General features: G+C 45.7%; 2 protein-coding genes across 2 annotated transcripts; one reads left to right on the top strand and one right to left on the bottom strand.

The window, feature by feature from the left end:
* Window positions 1–4,204: 4,204 nt before the first annotated feature.
* LOC126530993 (E3 ubiquitin-protein ligase RNF180-like) lies at window positions 4,205–9,756 on the bottom strand. Its single transcript, XM_055070899.2, has 3 exons — window positions 9,630–9,756; window positions 8,949–9,156; window positions 4,205–6,564 (listed from the first exon to the last, which is right to left on the bottom strand). The coding sequence occupies exons 2-3, from the start codon at window positions 9,138–9,140 to the stop codon at window positions 6,328–6,330; spliced, it is 429 nt and encodes a 142-aa protein (XP_054926874.2). The 5' UTR covers window positions 9,141–9,156; window positions 9,630–9,756; the 3' UTR covers window positions 4,205–6,327.
* Window positions 9,757–10,106: 350 nt separating this feature from the next.
* Window positions 10,107–20,676, top strand: LOC126530984 (uncharacterized). Its single transcript, XM_050178329.3, has 5 exons — window positions 10,107–11,666; window positions 12,442–12,563; window positions 12,996–13,182; window positions 17,927–18,089; window positions 19,822–20,676. The coding sequence occupies exons 1-5, from the start codon at window positions 10,107–10,109 to the stop codon at window positions 20,118–20,120; spliced, it is 2,331 nt and encodes a 776-aa protein (XP_050034286.2). The 3' UTR covers window positions 20,121–20,676.
* Window positions 20,677–22,263: the final 1,587 nt, after the last annotated feature.

Genomic DNA, 22,263 nt, shown 5'->3' with positions numbered 1-22,263 from the left:
TGCGCAAGCAAAGGTTTGAGTGCTCCGCTGCAGGATCCGTAACAACGCTGGCTACATTTAGCACTAATTACATAAATTTACCGGATGCATCTCAGCGCCGAGTCCTCATCCGCATGCGCATTTTTAAAAATACATAGGCGGCTTAGTCGCGCGTGCGCCGGCAGTATGCGCACACAACTCGTATTACAAGGCAGCTTCCCTACCATATAATTCTTGGCAATGAATGGATAATATTTACCTTTCGTATCGTTCGCTTGGTGCGGTGGCGTTAGAAGGGGCTTGGCGGTGGTATTGCGAAGGAAAAATGGTTGGTACATATGCCGGATGGTGCATGCTATTGCTCATTTTCTTTCCGACAAAATACCGACTGCAGAGTCTGCTGTTTGGTACTGTCTGCCATGGCTGACCGTCTTCGCTATCGAATAAACCAAGCACACACGCAAAATTCGATTTAGAAACCAGCCCGACACCGCTTGACAGGTCGACAAGACGGGAACTTACTCCGCTCGCCTGACTGCTTGGATCCAACGCCGCCTCCGTTCTTGTTCTTAGGGTTCAGATGGAAAGACGCAGAAGGATACATCCTCCCTCATCCCGACGTAGTTGTGGCACTTGTATACGCAACAGTATCGTCGGCGTCCTTTTGTTTTCCTTCGACTTTCGGGGCACGCAACGCCACTACCGGTAGCAATTTTCGTCCGCGGGAGCGGCTGATTGTGCACGTTCTGACCGCCAGGGCGGCGCTGCAGTCGTCGTGAAAACTCCAGCGCTGGTTCCCCATAGAGCGATGCAAAAAAAAAAATAGCTATATAGCTAAGGCACGATATCGCTCGTCCACATCGATCGTCGAAACACGAGTGGTCAGGAAAATCGTGGCCAGCACAGCGAACAAATGGATAATATATATATATATATCTATATATATATATATATATATATATAACTTCGCTACCTATGCCGCTTGGAATAGCACTCTATAGCTTGGGAACGAGGCGAATTCTGGGGAGCGCAGAGGCAACAAAGAGCATCAGCAACAACAAATAATGCTCGGAGCTAATAGCTCTATTGGCATAAGCTGTCGCTCCACAGTTTTCTTATTGACATTTTTCATCTAATTATAATATTTGAGAAGTTTATTAATTAAGACTAATTACGTATGTAGGTAGAATGGAAAAGATTATCTATCTCCAAGCGACGGCAAGTATATAACCTTGGTTCTGGTACAGCTACGTGGCATTCGCATATTTTTAAGCTCTGGATAAAGTTAGCTCGGACACCCTGCATAAAGTAGAAAACTAGTGCAAACTACGATGCAAATGCACCCCGCCAACAGAGCTCACCGCGGTAAGCTAAGACGTGGAGCTCCAGCATCTATATTCCAGATGTTATTTGCTGTGCACATACGTTAACATTATCGCGTACTTAATCACGTAGATAGGGGATGAGCACAAAAAAAAATTTCACCGACGATGTATGAAAAATTTATAGAATACATACCATTATGCATGTGTCATGGGGACGCTGGGTGTGTGCCACTGGGTATGCACGCCAAATGCTAAAGGTTGGCTGCCGCTCATCAATGAACCCTTCTTGACGTCAATCTTTATTTGCATGGAAGATATTTGGCTTAAAGGCTTTTGCTGTTACCGAAGCGGTGCGCAAAGACTGTTCTGATTTTTCTCGTTAACTATGCAGCGACAGTATTTGCCTGAAGACTACAAATATTACCATAGTGACTGCAGTGGTTATGAGCGCTAACATGTAGGCTTCTGCGTGCGTTATTTGGCTGCAATGGCGATGAGGGCGCGCTAGAGAATTGGTTACAAGACGATAGGATAAAATCGCTGACGCAACAGAGCACCGCGATCTTCAAATCGTACGCATGCTACATTCGAGCAGCTTTTTTGTAGAAACGAATGACCTGTACAACGAAGCTCTGTCCCTGTTGTGTGACCTGTGTGCTGCGCGACCATTACAAAGAAGTCGCCTCCACTTCGTCGTAAAGGCGTTGGACTGTATTGCAATTCTTTCACACGACTGCCACGTATACTTTGCGTCCCATACAGCACGAGCTAAAGCACTAGTGTGCGCTCTATAGCTTCCTTTCGGCCACTAGAATTAATGCCTTTCTTCCTTGCATCACGATCGGGTGCGTGTCAGCTTGGCCCATTCTCGCCTCCTGGCAGCTAACGCTACGGGACACTGTTAAACTGCACCCCCACCTTCGGGATCGTCTCTCATCCCTCAGTCCTTTCCCCGTAGCCGAACGCTACGAAGATGCTGCGGCACATTAGAGAGGTTTAGTTTGTCCGGTGTTCGGGTAAACGCAGGCGGATGGGGCGGAGGCATAAATGGGAGAGTCCTGCATGGTGCAGCCACCTGGTGGCGCAGAACTCAAACAGACCAAAAACAGCTACTATTGCCTTAATCAAGTGTATTCTACTTTTGCTGCTAGTGCTAATTTTTGGCACTGGCGTAATCGTGATGCTGCCCGAAAATTTACACCGACAGCAAAGTAAAATAACTTGCTTACTGAAATATTAGCTGTTTGAACTCTGCACCACCAGGTGGCTGCACCATGCAAGCCGCTCCTGTTTACACCTCCTCCCAGACGCCCCATCTAAAAAATTCAACAATTACAATACTCCCTAACGCAAAATCTGTACGGGTTATTTAGGGATATAGTGGCTGGCGAGTACAATCTGTCTCGTGCGACCCATTGCAAATGAAACAAAGTGTGGCACGAATGCCTCGCTAATCGAGATCATGAGGCAGCGCGTGGGTGACGCGTGGGCGCGATTCACAGCAGCTGTCGCAGACATACCTCCGCTCATGCAGCGCTTTGCTTCTGTATATGGCATCGGTCGGCGCGCTCTCCGCATATCATCGGTGAACAGACGACGGCGCACTACTCTGGTGCTGTTTCGTAGCGTGCTGTTTCGTAGCGGTCGTTGCCGCAGAGCCCTCCTCCTCGCGCTCTCTTCGCTATCGCCGTCTTTCACGCTCCGCGTTCACTCTCACTCTTCGCTGTGCTTGTTCGCTCGGTTACGCCGACGGTCAACGCAGGAACGGGCGCCTAAGAGCTGCACTCTAAAAGTGTGGACAAGTAAATGTGCGTCTCCCTCTTTTGCTTCTTTAGCTGCTTCGCTGATCGCACATGTGTCGGCACGTTCCCGTTCTCTGTCCGTTGCAATGTTTACCTTTACAGTGCTTCGTCGTTCTTAATATCTTAGAAACTAGCCCAATCTTCAGTCATGGGCCATTTCACACAGCTTGGCGTGACGAGAGCCGGAGGTGGTGGTGTGAACACGCCAGTGCGTTTGCGTTCGCTATCAATGCACATGCAGTCACGTACCGGATGCAACTAGAGTTGGGAAGCGCAAGGAAGGAAAATATACCCTAAAGGGAAGACTGATGCACTGATAAGACGGCAAAATGGCGACTACAAATGTGAGTGTTCGCCTTCATTGCCCAAGCTCCAGACCCTTACAGCTGCGGAGACGAAGACAGGTAATTCCCGTGGGACACGAAGCTGTTGCGTATGAATGGCTCCTTTATTAATGTTAGAACTACTAGACCAGCATCAGAAATTTATAGTGCTCAGTGACTGAAACGCAATATTCGGAGTGCGCGGCCGCCACATTTTTTTTTCTGCACCACAGAGGAGCTCTCGGTGACTGCTGTGGGACCAAATGCAGTCACAATGCGTCACAAAGGCTCTCACTCTCATTGTGCACCACGATGCATCAGCTCGGTGTCCCCAGCGCAAAGTCAGTGCAAAAAGCGCCGGCGACCACGTGCTTCAAGTATCACGTCTTAATTGCTGAGCACTGTGCGTACTGTTGCCTACAGATTGCACGTCTTCAGTGTTTTCCCCGTTCCATCTGGTGAGGCCGCAATGAAAAACGATTGAACTGAATGGCCTAACCAGCTTCAGTCATGTTTCAGTAACTGTTCGCACACCCAAAATTATGTTTTGATCAGACTTGGTTTCACGTGGTATTTCCCCAATGCAGAACAGAAAAAAATGACGGAACATATTCGGTCAACGTAGCTGGTGGCAGAGCCTGCCGAGTCCAGCCCGGCCCGACCGTCACATGCCATTACATTCGTGGTGCCACCGCATGAAGGCGCCATCGACCCAAACTCATCCCGTGCTTGGTGCCCATGGCCATCAAGATGAAATTTAGTGCACAATTGGCAATTTGAAATATTACAAAAATATTTATATTCACAAATAGTGATTATTTGATTCAAAGAGCACGTCAAATAGGGCAATATTAGTTTCATTATTCCAAACCTTCGAACATTTTCACCCCCCCTACTACACTGTGATGTCAAGACGAAGGCGATGCATAATGCTTGTCGAGGGAGGAATTGCGGTGACAGGCATGTGCACAGAGACGCCTGACACATGTTTAGCAACACTTAAGGTTTCTGTAGCGCTTCTGTCACAGTGCTACATGCCCATTGTGGAGGACTGGCCAAAAATGGGCACACCCAATGGCACATACTGAATGGCTCAATTAACAAAAATAAATGAATTGACTGAATATAATTAGCCTATTCCATTAAGAGGTTGGGGATACCTGAAAAGATAGCTGTAAGCCAACATTATACCTTCAGGATTTATGCAGGCATATTTTTTTTTATTATTAGTATGCAGAACAGAGGTGCCCCCTAATGGCTCTACTTTATCAGTCAGCACACAGGGGTTATATAAGCCTGCTTCCTGGTACTTGCATTCAATACACATGTACATTGTCTTCATATATATATATTCACAAATATATCCACTGAGATACTACTGGACTCAGCAGCAGCAGCCACACAAAACCCAGGAGGCTTGGCAAAGAAAGCTTCACATTAAAGGTACAAAAATAAAACGTGTAGTGCCACTTCGCAGAGGTACCGGAGAACTATTGTTTACTTTGTGTCAACGTTGCCATTGCACTTTGACATCTCTACCTTTGCTTCTTGCCAAACTACTTTGCTATGCACAGCAACACGAGGCAGCAGTTACGGCAAACAGTACCATCGATGGAACCCCCCCCCCAAAAAAAATCGCCACGTTCTATACTTGCATTACAGCCATGTGTATTAACAGCAAGAATCATGTTTGCACTAGAGCAGGACATTTTTTTTTAAAGCCCTTGTAGGCTAATAAATTATAGTTTAAATCCAATAAAGAGACGGCAAATAAATTCACGTACATAAAATGAGTTCCAAAAATGTAAACATTCAAGCTTCCCAAAATATGCAGCAAAGCACACATTACAAACACTACATGTATGCTTAAAAGATGTTGAAAAATTAACGTGAATATGCTTCAGTTTGGCTGATGACAAACTGCATGTGGCCATTCTAGACTAAAAAGAATATATGCGCCAGTTTAAATTTCCATATTCTTTCTGAAGCTGTTGGTGTAATGTGCAGATTAACTCCTCTCTTGTGAACAATGGAACTGCCAACTGATGTACTATAGAACATTTTGTATGAGTATGCATAACATGACAATTTATTTAGTAGAGTATCAGAAATGTTAAGCAAAAAAATTAATTTTGCAAAAAGATGGCACTTGCTTAATGGAAGCCAGTAATGTTTTGCTCAAGTAACTATGCACTGCACAAGCCACTGATGTTTAATTGTAGATGCAGGTGGCCTGTGAAAATGGTTTCATTGTCTATATACTATTTGCCATATACCCAACCAGCCTTAATAAAATAATATAGTCTGTGGTGTTTAATGCCCACACATTACACCTTAGACATGAAAGGTGTCCAAGTAGAAGGCTCGGGGCATTTCTACAACCTGGGTCCCTTAGAACTACAATATCCATGTCTACACGCTTCTCTTGCTTTCTTTATCCAATTTTGAACCCATAGCATTGCACTAAGTAACAGGAGCCATATTCTGGATCTCACATTTTCTGAGATATCACCTGCAGGGCTCAGTGATTGGATAAGCCAACGGAAGTAGGTGTGGCAAAACAAAAAACAAAAGAACACCCACCTCCCGTTAGCATTGCTTTGATATTGCATTGTTTGCGAGTGCTGTGATGAAATGCCCTTAAAACTAGTGAAAAATCAGGCTGGACATTACATCACACAAAAATGAAAGCATTTCCAAAAGCAACCAATCAGAAATACAGCTCCACAAAACAACAGCTGATGAGTTGCAATGGGTAGGCATGAACCACAATGGGTGCATTGTGAAACTGTGCGAAATGAATCTTCTTCTGTAAATCAATTTACATAGTAACTTAAACAAATTACTTTGTAGTAAACTAAAAACAATTCAGCTTTTTTTTTTATTATTATTCTCTACTCAGCTTGCACTCAGTTCACTGGAGTTGGTAACTGACTGTGTAATTGGTGGTTTCACGATGTGCTGAAGGATTGATGCCATTTTGTGTGTTTGATCACAGTCTATTCGACTCTTGGATATGTGTATTGGAGGCAGCACAAACTCTTCACAATCACACTTTGCACCCGTCACAAAGTCAAAGGATCCAAGTCGAGCATTGCACTCGGGGCAGTAGAGTTTTCCTTTGACCCATTCACCCTGAAAAAAAAAAATAATAATAATAATAATAATGTAGACACACAATCACCACATAAGTAGAAAAGTGAAAGCTGCATTTACCTAGCAATCTGCATGTGAATGTTTCACAGAAACATGAGTAGGCGGTGGCTAAATTTTTTATCCACATTTTCCAATATCTGTAGCCAAAGTACAGTGCTCGGCAATTTAAACACCATAACTGGTACGCACGGTGACCAGCGTTTTTTGTGCCACTAGTGAATGAATGCTGGGGGGCCAAATGCAGATGCAATGCATCCACAAGAGCCCCTGCTTTCATCGTATACCACAATACATCAGCACAATGTCACTGATGCCCACCAATGGCATAGGCGCCAGCCACCATGCAGGTAGACTATCGCAATTGTATCACTGAATATTGTACTTTTTTTTCCAGGACACAAAAACAAAGGCAATGGTAAATCTTTGGCAAGCACAAACATGGAGAAAAGTGAGAGGCTGCATGGAACAACAGGTGGTGTCAAAACTTGGAAACACAAAACATCAACATTAATAAAAAGTGTGATCACAGCAATGGCTACTGAGGATGAACTTTCACAAAACCATTAGTGGCAGGTCTGCTTCCATGATGTATAGGGTGCAAAAGAGAATGTCATCACAGCTATGCGAGCTACTATACACACAAATGTTTCTACATTTACTTACTCATATATAAAACATCATGTGTCAGTCAGAGGCATTAACCTAGCCTTTTCTGTGTTTGCTCCTGTCGTAATAGATGCGAATTCAGAACAGAAAAACCAGAACTACCCATTTATTCGCTTACATCAACAGCACGTCCAAAGCATGCTATAGAAGGGTTGATTTGGATTATTTGCACCCCCCCAACATCTTTCTTTCCCACACTCTACAGTTTCTACAACATCACCGTTAGGTACATGGAGCACTAGTAGAGTTTATGACGTGTCCCACAGTGGCACTTCAACCAGCAAAGAGATTGTGAGTATAAACTAGAAATTTTGTTGACTACATCAGCAACTGCAGGTGGTGGTGTGGATGAGCATTTCCGAGTGTGATATTCTACAAGTGAGCTTACTTACAATGAACGCAGATGTATTTCCTTTTCACTGTCTATACTAAGCAGCAGTATATTCAGTAAACCGAACAATGCAAACATCTTATATTCGTGAAGTGGTGTGTGCTTTCCCTTACTACTTGAGATGTTGTATGGCCTTAGTTTGGAAACACCTGCCCCGTTGTTCAAACTGTGCACGATGGTTTTAGCGCATGCTCAGCAGTGTCAGGAGACAGTCACAGCTTCAGATGCTACCTGGCCGCAATAACAACCGATAACAGCCTCTTACATATTTTGGCTTAAACAAAGACTACTTTTGTGCACATGACGCTTAATCCATGAGTACATTCTGTCTGTAGGTGAAGAGTGGCAGAAACAAAAGTGACACATGTCTCTGGTGTGCAGGATTCTGTGTTTAGCACTGTATGAAGGTGCTTGCTGAAAAAGACATGCAAGTTGCAAGAAAAGAATAGTACCAGTAACGCAGCCTTTAGAAATACTGTTCAAACATTAGTCTGCGACTGGTCAAGAATGCAGCAACAAATGCCCTCAACGAGAACATATTACACAACTGTCATTTTCATGAAAAAGAACATACAAAGGTGTGGCAAATAGCCTCATTGACAAGATGTTGCACTGTTCTACGGCGAGATGCGAAAACTAAAGGAGAAGGGCATTGTTTCTTCTTTGATTGCACTTCCAATGCGAGCTCTTTTTTTCTTCATCGAAAGTATTTCTTTGAGACAGGCCCACAGACAAGACCAGTTTTGTTAGAATTTGGTTTGGACACTGCATCTTTCACAGCACTGCAAGCAATTGGAGGAAGTGGTAAGTCCCATCCTAAGCTTCATCTTCTTTCTCCTTTGTATCCATGTCTCTGCCTTTGCCTCACACTGCAAGTTCTCACACTGCGGAGGAAGCCTTTTGTTCAAGTGCGAGCGATAACCACTGTGAAGGGACCACAGGGGCAATGCAGCCTTTCATGGTGTGGGCAATTCAGCCTTCTTAGCAGTGGCATGCACCTACACACAGGACGAGGAATGGGGGTTTGAAACGGAATGTTTTGTACAAGAGGTCTCTGCTAATTCTTTTTCAAACACGTTTGTGCTGGGAGCTCTCGTCCGACCCACATTCTACAATATGGCAGGTGGTACGAAACCATGGCGTTCTCACTGCTGCTGAATTTGTGTTCCCTCACTTTCGAGTCATTGGCGCTTGCAAAAGTACCATGTTTTGAACCGTGCAAGGACGAAAGGCTTGTGTATCACCCCTTTTTCGACACCTCTTCCATTCTTTACTTGTTACTGACTTAACTGCACATCGCACTCACGTTGTCCAGCTGCTCCGAGAGCCAGTCGGGAAGGTTTTCGTCTCGCACATACCAGACCGTGTCGATCTTGTTCAGTGGGCATGAAAAGGCCACATGACCCGACCACGGATCACCGTGGGACGAAACCATGTGGCTGCTGCTGAACAAAGTGCGCCGACATTTTTTGCAGCGAAAGCCCGCTTCGTCACTCATTTTGATGGCCGCAAACCTGAAAAAAGATAATAATAATTAAGCTAAACTTTTAAATTAGAAGTGGACACGAGCATTCGTGCCAACGTCAAATAAACGAAACACAAAAGATGGGTTAAAACAAATTTTCACGAAGTTCAGAGAAACACTTTGCCACTTCTATACACGTTACTGCATGAAGCGGAACCACAAGAGCAGCCGAAAGCATAACCTTCGACTGAAAGGTGCAATGCGTCAGTCGCATACAGAGATGACGCACAGCGCCTCCCAGTTTCAGGACGGGTGCGTTAGCTGCAGAAAATTTTTTACCATCCTACACTTTCTTATCTTACTTGGCTTCTGCGTTCAATAAAATTTTGTGGCCAATAGCACAATGAAACAGATAACCAATGCCATTCCACATACAAGTCTGGTGCGCATCGCTAAACATACAAGCGACTCGAACGTGCCACAAGGTTTATGCATGACCTGTGGAGTCCAAAACATGCTTACACGAGACAACAAGCTGTCAATCCACAAAACTCAAACGACTTCGAGCAGCCTCACTGGTCAGAAACACCGAAACAACGCACATATAGCGCGTGTCGCAGAACTGGATTGAACATCGAACTTACTAGGATTGGATTGAACTGAACGTGGCTAAAGACTAGCCTCAGTCGCTATGCTAGCCTGTGCTAGCCAAAACAAACATGTAGCTTTATGCGTGCTTGACGGCACGTGCCATTGTCAACTTTGTCCACTTACTGTTGGCATATTTTACTCGTTGTTGTGCAGGCACCAAGCCAAATAGTTTGTTTCGAGACGCGCAGCAAATCAAAGACGCAACTACGGCCAATGTTCACTGCGTGCAGCGAAAGTAAGAAACATGGTTGTTTAGGCGCCCTTTGAGAAAAACGTGTTCAGCGGCGTGTTCAGCACAGTGACGGCTTCGCGCGCTGCTATTTCGCGACTGTGACAACTATCGCGGACATGAATGGCAACAGGTACAGAAACACCAGACGCCCTCCATGGTCTCAAAGTAACAACAGCCAGCGTTGGCAGCCCCGTTCAAACGTGTCCATTTTCGGCTACCGCCGTCATGAGCTCAACGACAAGTCGCCGAGCACGTACCACAGGCAAGGCGCTTCTGAGGAAAGCGTAAAGTACAGTGAAGATGACAATGAATTTGGTTTTCGTAGACAGCAAGAGGACAACTTTCAAAGTCTGGATTCCTACGACGCCGATTCTGGAGCCGGCAAGCGAGCATTCCCCGCGTCGCGTAGCGTCGGCAGGCACGTCGTGGAGCAGCCGGGCTATGAGGTTCACGATTTGATGAAAGCTGCGTTCGACACCGACTTTCGTTTTTCTTCCCGCCCACATCAGTCCGAAGAAAGACACAACCACGATTCTAACTGGAATCCCTATCGGGCGGTGTCTGCCACAGCAGCGCAACAGAAGCAGCCGCAGCCAATATTGAAGAACAAAACCTCCAACCCGTGGAAGGCGCAAGAGTGCAGCACTGGAAACATCGCCGGCCGCGACGCCGCACCAGTGCAAGTTCACCAATCGAGGAAAGCGAATGTTGACAGTTCCATTTTTGATGACTGCGCGGGCAGCCCAAGTCCGCGCAGACCACCCTCAAGAGCACCACCTCAGTGCCCCAGCAACGCGACTGTTAACAGTCCCGTCTCAAGAGGACTGCTACCTACGCCCGACCGCTCGCCGATTCCCCTTCGTCCGCGTACTCCGAATCCTACTCGGCCGCGAACTCCAAATCCCGTTCGGCCGCGAACTCCCAATCCCGTACGGCCTCACACGCCAGCTAGGATCACTTGTCCGGACGAACCTGCCGTCTGGGAAACGCCGCCATGCGATGTGGGAACTCGAGGTTATTTCGAGTCGTTGAAGCATCGCGAACAAGAGAAAACCCTATTTGGTAGGAATGATGTACCACAGAGCAGTTTCAGAGTGGACTGTCCGACTGTGAACTGTGCCCGGCAGTCACCGCCCCGCGAACTGAATTTTACAATTTCGGGCTCCGACGAGACACTCACATTTACGGACTTTCGCATCAAGAACGATGGAGTTTGCAGCCGTTTCCTCGGCAATGACAGTGGCCCCGAAAATGTTCCCTCCATTGGCTTTCAGGGAACATGGAGAGGAAGAGGGCCAGAGGGAAACAAGATGAGTAGTAGTTCAAGGAACTTTGTAACTGGCCAGGAGTCCCAGGCAAACAAAGTGAGAAGCAGTACACGGAACTTTGTAGCTTGCCAGGAGTCCGGGGTGAATGGTGTTACTTTCGAAGCAAGGCATGAACAAGCTCCAGGTCGTGTGGCTGCCAAGAGGCAGAACATCGGTGATGCCCGCCTCATCCTTGACAAGAAAAGAAAGTCTACCTTTGAAGAAGATAGCGAAGAAAACACAGAATCATCTCAGCAACAGCCTGCCAACAAAGCAGCTTCTGCCCCGTCTCGGTTCCCTAGTCAGAAGGTCATGAAGGAGAGTGTGCAACACAACACAAGGCTCTGGGTTGAAAGTCATTTCTCGGAGGTATTGATAAACTTTATGCATTTGGTGTTGCTTTTGTAGTGGCCACTTGCTTGGAAGTTGTTTTGCGGAGGCACATTTCCATTTTATTTTCTTCTTTTTAGAAAATTCTATTTGTTCAACATATTTTGGCAACTATGATGCAGCAAACCAGTAAAGAAAATACTTAATGCATGTGTGTAGCCCAGTAGAGATGAAGGCATCTTGACAGCTGTTTTCAGCATTGTTGTATTCAGGTATTGCTTTTACTGTTTATGACACATGCTACACATTTACGACAAGTTGGTTCTGTCGTGGTATATCAATATTTACAATTTGCATTTAGACAGTCGCGAAGCTCCATTGCAGATATTGTACCGTGCTTGTAATACGTAGTTACAAGATGATGCAAGTGTAACTGCTGGCTAATTTTTAATGCAATTAACATTCTTTACGTACTTCACCAAGTTTCCTGTATGTTTGTCTGTCTCTAACCTCTTTCATGCAAACTTGGGTCACTGGGTATGCCCCACTCTTCAGTGTGCCTCTTTGATGGCAACTTTGATCACTGGGTAGTGCCATTGGGTTTTGCTGCTCAGCAAATGACAAAAAAGGCAGAAAAATAATCCTTTAAAATTTCTTCAATGCTGGGGGGCGCAATCGAACCCGCATCATGTGTATTTGTACAATCTTGTCTGGATATGGTGTGTCACTACATTGATTCAGTGCTAATCGCGTTAACGTCGACAGTCATACTGAGATGTTTCCTGTCTGAATTTTTTTAATTTTTTTTTTCCAGAGTGATCCTGCTATAACGCATGCACCTGACATCCATGAAGTTGATGAGAGCAAGCTCTTGCCAACGGGCATACAACCAGAAGCTATCAGCTATGTCGTTTTCTTGGACATAGATAAGAGGAGGCAAGTGCACTTGTAGCCATATTGTTCTCACATGGCAGACGGATTAAGCGATGGGATCATAGCTTGTGTTGTGTATATTCAAGATACGCCGACAAGGGAACCACTGTGCAGTGAATTTGTGCTAAGATTAACTATGGATCTATACCAACTAGGTTGTTGCCAGGTTGGGATTATTTTTACATTAGAGAAGACGTCACCTTGACCTTGTTTCTAGCATACCTCCTCCCTGTCACCTTTTGGCTGGGTACTGCCACTGAGAAAATGTTGCACTTAACATTTAGAGTCTAAGCCCTCCATGCGCAGTTAGTGACTGCTGCAAGAGGGTGCAAATGTATGTTTTGCACAGCGGTGCTCAGTTGTATCTGCTTCCCGTTTTTTAACTTCGCAAGCCATCAGTTACCTGGCACCTGAGCATCAAAGTTTTCCACGCAGCTGCTTTGAGGAAGTCAAACAGCCATTCTTGCCTGGCACGCTATTGTACCTGTTCTACGGTGACCCCTCAGTGCTGCTGCCCACGAGGGAGCATCCGTTCTACAAGGATAACCGGGGCAGCTGGGCCCACTTCTATCCGGACTGCGGCACTGAGTACGGCTCCTACCTGGTGGCTGCACCAGCCGTGGTGAGTACTTCGTTGAACCCATGGGCAACCACTGCCGAAACTTTTTGTGCCAACAGAAGTGTCGTAACACACAGCCTAGCAGGTGGAAGAAATGGTTTAAACATGCTGCGATTGCATGTTGGCAAATTCACCAGTCATATTGAGGCACATGTCTCCAGCGTCTGACCCGAAAGGGCACAGGTGTGCTATAATGCAGGCACACATATGCTCCTCGAAACATGCATACTCGTAGATAAAGCTTGGCTGGGTGTGTTGGGCATTAGCCTGCAATGACACAGGTGTTTGTGTTCCTTTGAAATAACAAAATCTTGGGGGGGGGCCTTCCTGCCGGATGGTGTTGACATATCTTAGAGGGACACTCAAACTGCCGTAGCAGCTCCTGGCCATCGCTGGTTTCTGATAGAGTTTCTCTATGAAAATTACTAGCGACTACGGTAGCTGCAGATATGGTGGGCTCAGCCAGCAAGGAAATGATGGGAGAATACACGGATTTGTCTAAACTTACTCCTATTTGCTTCAAGTGGCTTTACGACCTTGCAGATTGCTCATATTCAACAAAATATTTCATTATAAATCCAACTAGCAATGATTAGACATGTGTGCAAAGATTTATTGCCTTAAGCATAAAGCATAAAAAGTAATGCCGCAAGAATCTCTGAAGCCACAAATTCGAAGAATAGATAAATCCACGTATGCTACTCATCGTTGCCATGGTAGCTGAATGATCATGATGCCAGATTTCCCTCTAGTGGTTTTTGTCAATTGACAGATTAATGGTACAAGACTTTCTTTTTCCCCCCTCATCTTGCTGGACGGCAAGCAACATTGAAAAGCTGACCTTACTCACACTCACTTTACTTGATGGCTTTTGTACACCATCATTGGTTGCGTCGCGTCATCATCGCCAGCCTGTTTGAGTCTGCTGCCGAGCGAATGCCTCTCCCTGTGACCTCCAGTTGCTCCTACCCCGTGTGAACGACTAATTTCATCCGTTGCCTGCAGATTTCCTAGCTTTGTTGCTTCATCTAACCCGTTGCCACCCTCAGGCGTGTTCACTTCCCCTCCATCCTTTCTGTTGTCGTTCTTATGGGTGACCATCTGTTGTATGTATTACATGACGTGACCTAACTCCACCTCTTTCTCCTAAAGGGACACTAAAAAGGAACACTAACCCCCGTATTCACAAATGCATCTTAACTTGAAGTTCATGCTTAACTTGATCTAAAGATGCCTGGTTAGAGCGTGCCCAAAACGTTCATTGCGCTTCCTTCAGTGCATTCCTAACAGGCATTATTCTGATCAAGTCAAGCACAGTCATGCATTTCTGAATACAGGGGCAAGTCTATTAAGACTAATAAATCAATCTTTCAAAACAATATTTTTGTTAACTTTGCAGCAATATGATTACTCCTTTCAGGGTCGATTTTTTTCGCCGTATGCGACTATCCAGCGTCAATCTTTTTTTATTGCAGATTCCGATTCTTCTGAGGGACCTATTTAAAAAACAATATACCGTAATTTTTTTAGAGTAACCATAAATTGAGAAAAAATATTTTGCATTGGTATATATGTACCGTAAACTTATAAGAATTAAAAATATGATGCGTTGTTATACACATAGTTCAAGGCTTAGAAAATGCGCACATGAGAATATTTCGTAAGTCTCAAATATTTGTCCCTCTTCGTGGCGTACCCCAGGGATCTGTATTATCACCCACATTATTCAATATTGCTTTCATCCCGCTTGCATGGCGCTTGCACGATGTACCCGACATAAAGTTCTTGTTGTACGCTGATGACATCACGGTATGGAGCACTCATCACGACCTGCAGACTCAAGCCGCTGCCCTTCAATCAGCCTTAGATATCACGGCGACTTACGCCTCTTCGGTCGGCCTTAGGCTTTCCGTCAGCAAATCTGCTTACATGTCAGTCGCCAATCGCTGGGGCCGGCGTAAACTCTCTGGAACACCCATTCGTCTTCATCTATCCGGAACCCCTCTTCAACAATGTTCAACTATAAAAATTCTGGGTCTGATGGTGCACGAGTCGGGAACCGGAACTGCTTGGCTCTCCAGCGCTAAAAAGCAGGCAATTGAGACGTTGGGTCTGATTAGGCGCATTGCTCCTAAAATGGGCGGCGCCCGCTCATATGTTGCGCGACAATTGGTGAAGGCGGTAGTGCAACCACGCCTTATTTATCAAGCCCAATTCCAGCATTTGACGAGGGCACAATGGGATCGCCTTGAGGCTGTTAATCGCGAGGCAATGAGGGTCATCACTTGCCTTCCCCGCATCACCCCGATCGTGGCTCTCCAAGAAAATGCACAGCTCAACACACTAGATGAGCTGGTGCAGCAGCGACGTGATGCTCGCAAGCTTAAGGCCAGCCTTTCACACGCACCGTGTGCTCTCAGGGCTTACGCTTTCTCGAACTCGCTTCTACCACCACCGTCGCCAGTTCTTCCTCCCTGGAGTTTTGTACAGCTGAGTGATAACAAGCCGACTGATATACATCGCCCGACATCAACTCACGCGGCGGCGTCGCTTCGTGACCGAATTGTAGCTCAAGATGCCCACCTGCCGCTTGGCTCCATCGTCCTTTACGTTGATGCAAGCATTAAGGGCTGCGAAACAACCACTGCAATTTATTGCCCATGCGCACCTGCCCTTAATAAGACGACCCGGTTTCAAGTCCAAGAACCTCCTTCCTCCTTTTGTGCTGAGCTCCTTGCTATCCGAGAAGCGTTGTGCTCTGTGGCCGCCTTTCCCATGGTCCCCACGGCCCGCATCGTCATCCGCACTGATGCCCTCCAGGCGACGCGGCTTCTGCGACGCGTCAGTCGCAGCCCTGACATATGCCAACAGATCCATCTTCTGGCGGCACGCATCCCGCAGCCAATATCTGTCGAGTGGATCCCACGCGACCTTCTAAGCTTCCAAAGCCGTGCGGATTCTGCGACCCGTCTAGCGACCTCTCCATCGTCACTGCCTCAACTCTTTCACCTAGATGATGCCACCCTCCTTTTAACAAGAAAGGAGCACCTCCGGCGCCGCACACGTGCTCTCATACCTCCGTGTGCGGTAAACCTCCCCCGCGGTCTTACCCGTGCAGAGGAGGTTGCGCTTCGGAGGATCCGGGTCGGGGTAGCCCTCACTCCTGCCGTGACTAGGAAGTGGCCGCACTTTCGCCTGCTATATCCTCGTCCTGAGTGTCCACTCTGCAAGTCGCGAAATGTTGAAGCCGACATCCACCACCTGCTGTGGGTTTGCCCTGCACTGAAACCGACGAGGCTGCGGCACCTCGCAGCAGCGGGACTCTCGCCGCATAATCTGAGCCATTACACTGCTTGGACGCAGGGACCGCATTATCGATCTCTCTTGGACTTCATTAAGTCAGCAAATCTTTTTTCATTCATTTAATCATCCTTTTCACCCCCATCACATACCCTTGTATGCCCTGAGGCATTTATCCTCGCATCAAAAAAAAAAAAAAAGTCTCAAATGTTCCTGCTCTTACAGTAATATTTACGTACATAGTGTAATTGAACTGCGTAGGTGAGCGCAAGCAAGAAATCCGTGTGGTTGTGTGGCCATCAAAAAAAGCAATACGTGTGACAAACTTCTGCTAATTTTCATCTTATCGCCAATCAGAGGCAATTAGTTTTCGCGCGTCTCCAAAAAAGGAAAGGAAACTTCGCATGCACGGCAGCATCCTTCCTATGCGCACCCCTGTGAGCACTAAAAGAGCGAGAAACAAGCGGTCGCCCTTTGAGCGATTAGTAACGAGATAGCTATAAGTTTTGCGAGCGCAAGAAGCCAAAACCACCCACGGAGCAAAACTCAAACCGCCGCCTGGCAGCGCGTGCGCCAACGCACGAGCGATAGTATATAGACGCACCAGAGCTAACTCGCTCTAAAACAAACCATGCAACGAAAACCGAGGGATGGAGGTGCGAGAAAAGAATTCCCTGTATTCCCACATAGTGGCAGCAGATGCCACAAAAGAAAACGTTAGGAAGTAGGCGCGCTTTTTAAATTTACAGATGGCGCCATAAATATACGGCATCAAGCATTTTCGACTTGTTCGCGGCACTGTATATTTACATCATTGACCCTGAAAGGGTTAAGGAGAAAAAATTAAGGTCGAAGTTAGATTTTTCTATTTGCACACCGAAATCCCAGTCAGTGTAACGTCACCGAATTCAAAGCATTTTTTTTTTTTTTTTCGTATTTGGGCCAGTGTGTCTTATTAACCTTGACAGGTTCAGCCTTTGGCTCTTTTAGAATACAATATGGTTTATCTTTACCAATCAAAATTAGCTGGGCTCAAGCAGACACCATGAAAATTCATGACAAACTTCGAGGCGGTGCCACCCATCTTCAGTTGTTGCATCATTTCTCGTTTACCAAGGCATTTCTCATGCTAAGAGTGGCTTTTTTTGGCATTGTGGAAGGGTAATTCTTTAGTGCATCAAATTATATTTTTGTTTAGTATCCCTTTAGCATCATCCAGAATTTCAGGTACCTACACTCCATGGTGTCGTCTACCCCGTATCTCAGGTCTACTACTGCACAGGGGCCTTCAATTCCACATCCCTGCTTGTGGCTTTCTCTATGTTCTAGTAACACTGTCTAGTTTGTTCTTTGTTCTTTCAAGAACATCCAACTGAAGCAGGTTACCTCACACGTTTGTTCCATCTCTGCCTTGTCTTTGTCTTTATTCTCTATTTTTGGTTCTCAGATTACTTGGATGGACCAGAAGCTGCCTCAAAAAGTCAAGTTTCTGGTTCATGGGCACCGGAAACTGCTGCACTTGGACAACCTCTTGAGGAAGGTCATCTACTACCCAACATCAAGGACACTGGACGTGCAGCTGCTGAACAGAATGCTGAAAGGAGACTTTGGTGGGTACACTGAATGTGCAAGTACAGCAAATGTTCCAAAGTGGCTAACTTTTTTTCTGAAATGAAGTATCCATGTGATCACATTAAATGATGTCTACCACGTCAGAGCAGGAATTTCGTTTCAAAGTGCTACTGACAGCTAGTCTCGGACCGATTGTTTGGACACCAGATTCTTCTGACCTGCCTGATTATTTGGACCCCACGGCACCTATCTTCTACTCTTCAGTATTGTTACGGGGCTGTCGGGAGTATAGAAGATTGTATTCACAATATATATATATATATATATACAATATGACTCAGAGTAGTTAATATGGCTGATGGTTAAGACGTGTTGTTGGTATGTACCATAAACACGCAGCAGCCAGCGTCCCGCGATCTTCTTCTTCCTCTCTTCTTCTTCTTTCATCCTTCTGTAACAGGACCCCCGGGTGGTGAAGCGCCACCTTGGCGCATGGTAGGTGAAGAACTGCGAGCAAAATATGGCTTCAGCCGTGAAACGTGGATGACGTCAATAGCCGTCGGACTTGAGGACTGTAGTGGCGCAATCTCGTAATTGACGTCATTAACTAGATGTAGGACTTAAGTCCCTGCATAGCGAGAGAGATGCTTCTGGGAGAGGCCAACCCGACGACATGGTGACCAACGGAACACCCAAGCACCTGGCACGAACTTAACATAGCAACGGCACCAGTCATAACGCTCTTTTTGTATATGCTGTGAGGCTAATAAACCAGATAGGGCGACTTGACGTGCCTTGTGAGTGCAGTCGATGACTTCACGAGCATACTCGGTTGCAACACGTGGCACAGAAGGGAGAATGGTGTCAAACAGCAGTGTGGGGTCGCGACCATACAAAAGATAAAAGGGTGAATATCCTGTGGTGGTCATGTTGGGACGAGTTATACGCAAACGTCACGTAGGCCAGCGTGGCACCCTAGTCGCGGTGATCGTTAGAGATGTACATCGACATCATCTCTGTGATTGTTCGGTTGAGATGTTCCATAAGACCGTTCGTTGTTGGGTAGTAGGCGGTGGACAGCTTGTGCTCAGTGGCACAAGAGCGGAGGAGGTCGTCGACAACTCGAGACAAGAACGAGCAGCCGCAGTCTGTAAATAACTGTTGAGGTGCACCGTGGTGAAGAATGACGTCGTGGAGGATAAAATCGGCAACGTCTGTTGCGCAACTAGTCGGCAACACCTTTGTTATCACGTAGCGTGTCGCGTAATCAGTAGCGATGGCGATTTACTTATTCCCTCTAGTTGTCTTCGGAAAAGGCCCAAGCAGGTTAAAGCCTATGCAAAAGAACGATTCAGAGGGAACTTCAATTGGATGGAGTCGTCCGACAGGTGGCATGGGAGGTTTCTTCTGGCACTGACACAATTCGCAAGTTGCGACATAATGACGCATGGAACGGTACATACATGACATGCCTCATACATGAAATGCCTCATACATGACACGTTTAGGCTATTTGCATACTTGGATAGTGACCGTGGATTATTTCTGTGTAAATTTTGAGGTACTTCAAGTCAAACGAATTATTTGATTGGTCAGTATTCGATCTCAGTTAAATATAATTAGGGTCCCTATAGTGAAACCCCATGTGGCTGAAATTAATTCAGAACACTCCATTATGGCATCTCATGTAGCACTAGGTGTTTCTTTAGGATGCACCCTATCAAACATTCATCCACCACTCATGTTTGTTGTTACTCTATCACTGCGCAGATTCTGCAAATCGTCCCAACACCGCCCCAGCACCTGCGGCAATCAAAACTATTGTCATCAGGAGTGCGGCTGCACCACTAGGAGGCAATCCCTTGCCCGTACAAGCCACAAAGAACATTCCGGTTCATTCTCCACGCTCACAGACTCCAGGTAGCAGCCACAACATCGATGTTCAGCCCAGAACGCCAGTCAAATCGCCAACGGCATCCCGGAAACGCATGCCCATCCTAGCTCCCGGGCAGTCACCTCCAAAGCCGCCCAAGAAACCTCCACGGCAGAAAGTGCTGTGGGACCTATAGTTGTGCTCATTTGGTGCCTTACTCAATCATTTCCCATAGTCATCACAATTGTACCATCACAATTGTACTTTGCCTTGCAAAGTTTTCTAGCCTACAAACTTTGGAGAGACATCTCATATGTATATGGACCATCATGTTCCCGTGCCATTGATAAACCATTGTTCAGTGTTTTACATACCAGCTAAGACGCTGGAGGTATTGTGTAATTTATTCATGCAGGGTAACGTTAACCTCTGCACAAATCATACCTCAAGTGTCTTTCTTTTCACTTGTCATTACTTGTTCTGTTACCGTTCTGTGATAGCCACACCATGAAGTACATGGAGATGCTTTTCCTCTTTTTCAGAGAAATATAAGCAAGTTTTTGTTATAATTATATTGTGCATTCAAAAGCACGCAAGATGCTGTAATTGTGGCCTACCGTTTCTCGGTATAATGTTAAATGATGGCCATACACTAAAAGCCTATTTCTGTGGACAGTGCCATGAAGCGCATGGAAATGTTTGTCCTGTTTCTGACGAAATACATGGGAATTTCTTTTCTATAATTGAAGAAATAGAGGTATTCTTGTCTTCCTATTTGAAAGCAAGTCTAGAGCTGCAAGCTTACCATGGAAGTTTCACTGCAGCACTTTTGTATCTTAAGCACAGCCACGGATAAGCACTTGGATGGACGAAAGGCACAAAAGGTGATTACACGTTTCCTTTCTATAGACTTTAATTAAGCCGCAGTGTGCACACTTGCCATGTTAGTGCTTGCATAATATTGCCGACAATGACACAAGTTAGTTCTTCTAGTTACAGACTCTTCTACCAAAATTTACTCGAGCGCTAATTATCCGTGGGAACTGCAAGTCGATCGTTCCAGCCAGCATGACAATCTGTGCATGGGTTTACCTAAACATTATCCGTCTGTCTTCAAACGGCTCTGCGACTTTGAAAATTGATCATTTTCAACAAAATGTCGCATTGTAATTGCAACCATTCGCAGTGAGCATGCATGTGTGCAGACACTTATTGCTTTCGTGCATTTAGAAAAACGTGATTTCTTGAAGGCTTTTAAAGGTCAAGCATAATAATGCCACAAGAAGAATCGCTATACACAAGTATGAAGATTAGACGCATCCGTGGATAACTATATCATTCCCGTGGTAACGATTGCAGCGCCAGTGTGCCCGCTAGTAACATCTCTAGGAAACTATGCTCTTTAACAGTCTCGAAATTTTAAGTGTTCTCGTGGGCTGTTTAAAGTACAGCACTACACCATACCATGATGCACTAATGCATACCATGGCAACGTTTTGACAGGACCACGTGTCACCCCGAACGGCGAATGAGATGTGCACATACGAGGCAGGCTCAACTTTATGACATAGCCTCTTCGGCATTTCTTTAGAGCAGCAGCATAATACAGTAGAGCCTTGATGGCACGAAATGTGGATGTAATGAAGTACATAAATATGTTTCACACCGATATCGGCATGTAACAAATATATGCTTATAAACATTGAGCGCAATGAACATACTTTCGCATCATACATGGCCTCATTATAACGAAGGTGAACTTCAGCACTGCCAATGAATGTGCATCTTAATTTTGCGTAGATCAAGGTTGGCTTTGCTGCAAAGTGAATATTGCACTGATCGCAACATTTGCAAGAAAGAAGAGAGGCAAGGCAGATGGAACAATGCTCACTTTACTCGGCACGTCGAGGAAGCGGTCTGTCCCATCTACCTTGCCTCTCTTCATTTACTGCAATTTTCTGATCAGCACAATGTCTGCAATGCATCAACAACTAGCCCCACAGTCAACAGTCTGTTGCAAAGCTCAGTTGCCTGGTGGTTGAGTATGCTGCGCTCGGAAGAGCAAAATAGGAGAGACATTTGAAACGTGCTTCTGAGACCAACACAAAGTATGTTTCTCAGCCAATAATTCCACAATAGGGAAAAAAATGTCAATGCAAAATTTATGCTAGTAACAATATGTACAAAGTGGTCATCACCTAGGGGTTACATATCGGGTGTTTCGGCAAGCACTTTCAAAATTCTTTAAAGGTTGTCTGTGGCAGATCGCACAACTGTAGTTGATAAGCTGGCCTACTCGAAGAGGCGGAAACTACTTGCACAAAAAATTGAAATGCATG

The sequence above is a fragment of the Dermacentor andersoni genome, chromosome 5 (genome assembly GCF_023375885.2).
Source record: "Dermacentor andersoni chromosome 5, qqDerAnde1_hic_scaffold, whole genome shotgun sequence".
Taxonomy (NCBI): Eukaryota; Metazoa; Arthropoda; class Arachnida; order Ixodida; family Ixodidae; genus Dermacentor; species Dermacentor andersoni.
This window is presented reverse-complemented; position numbering and strand designations above follow the sequence as displayed.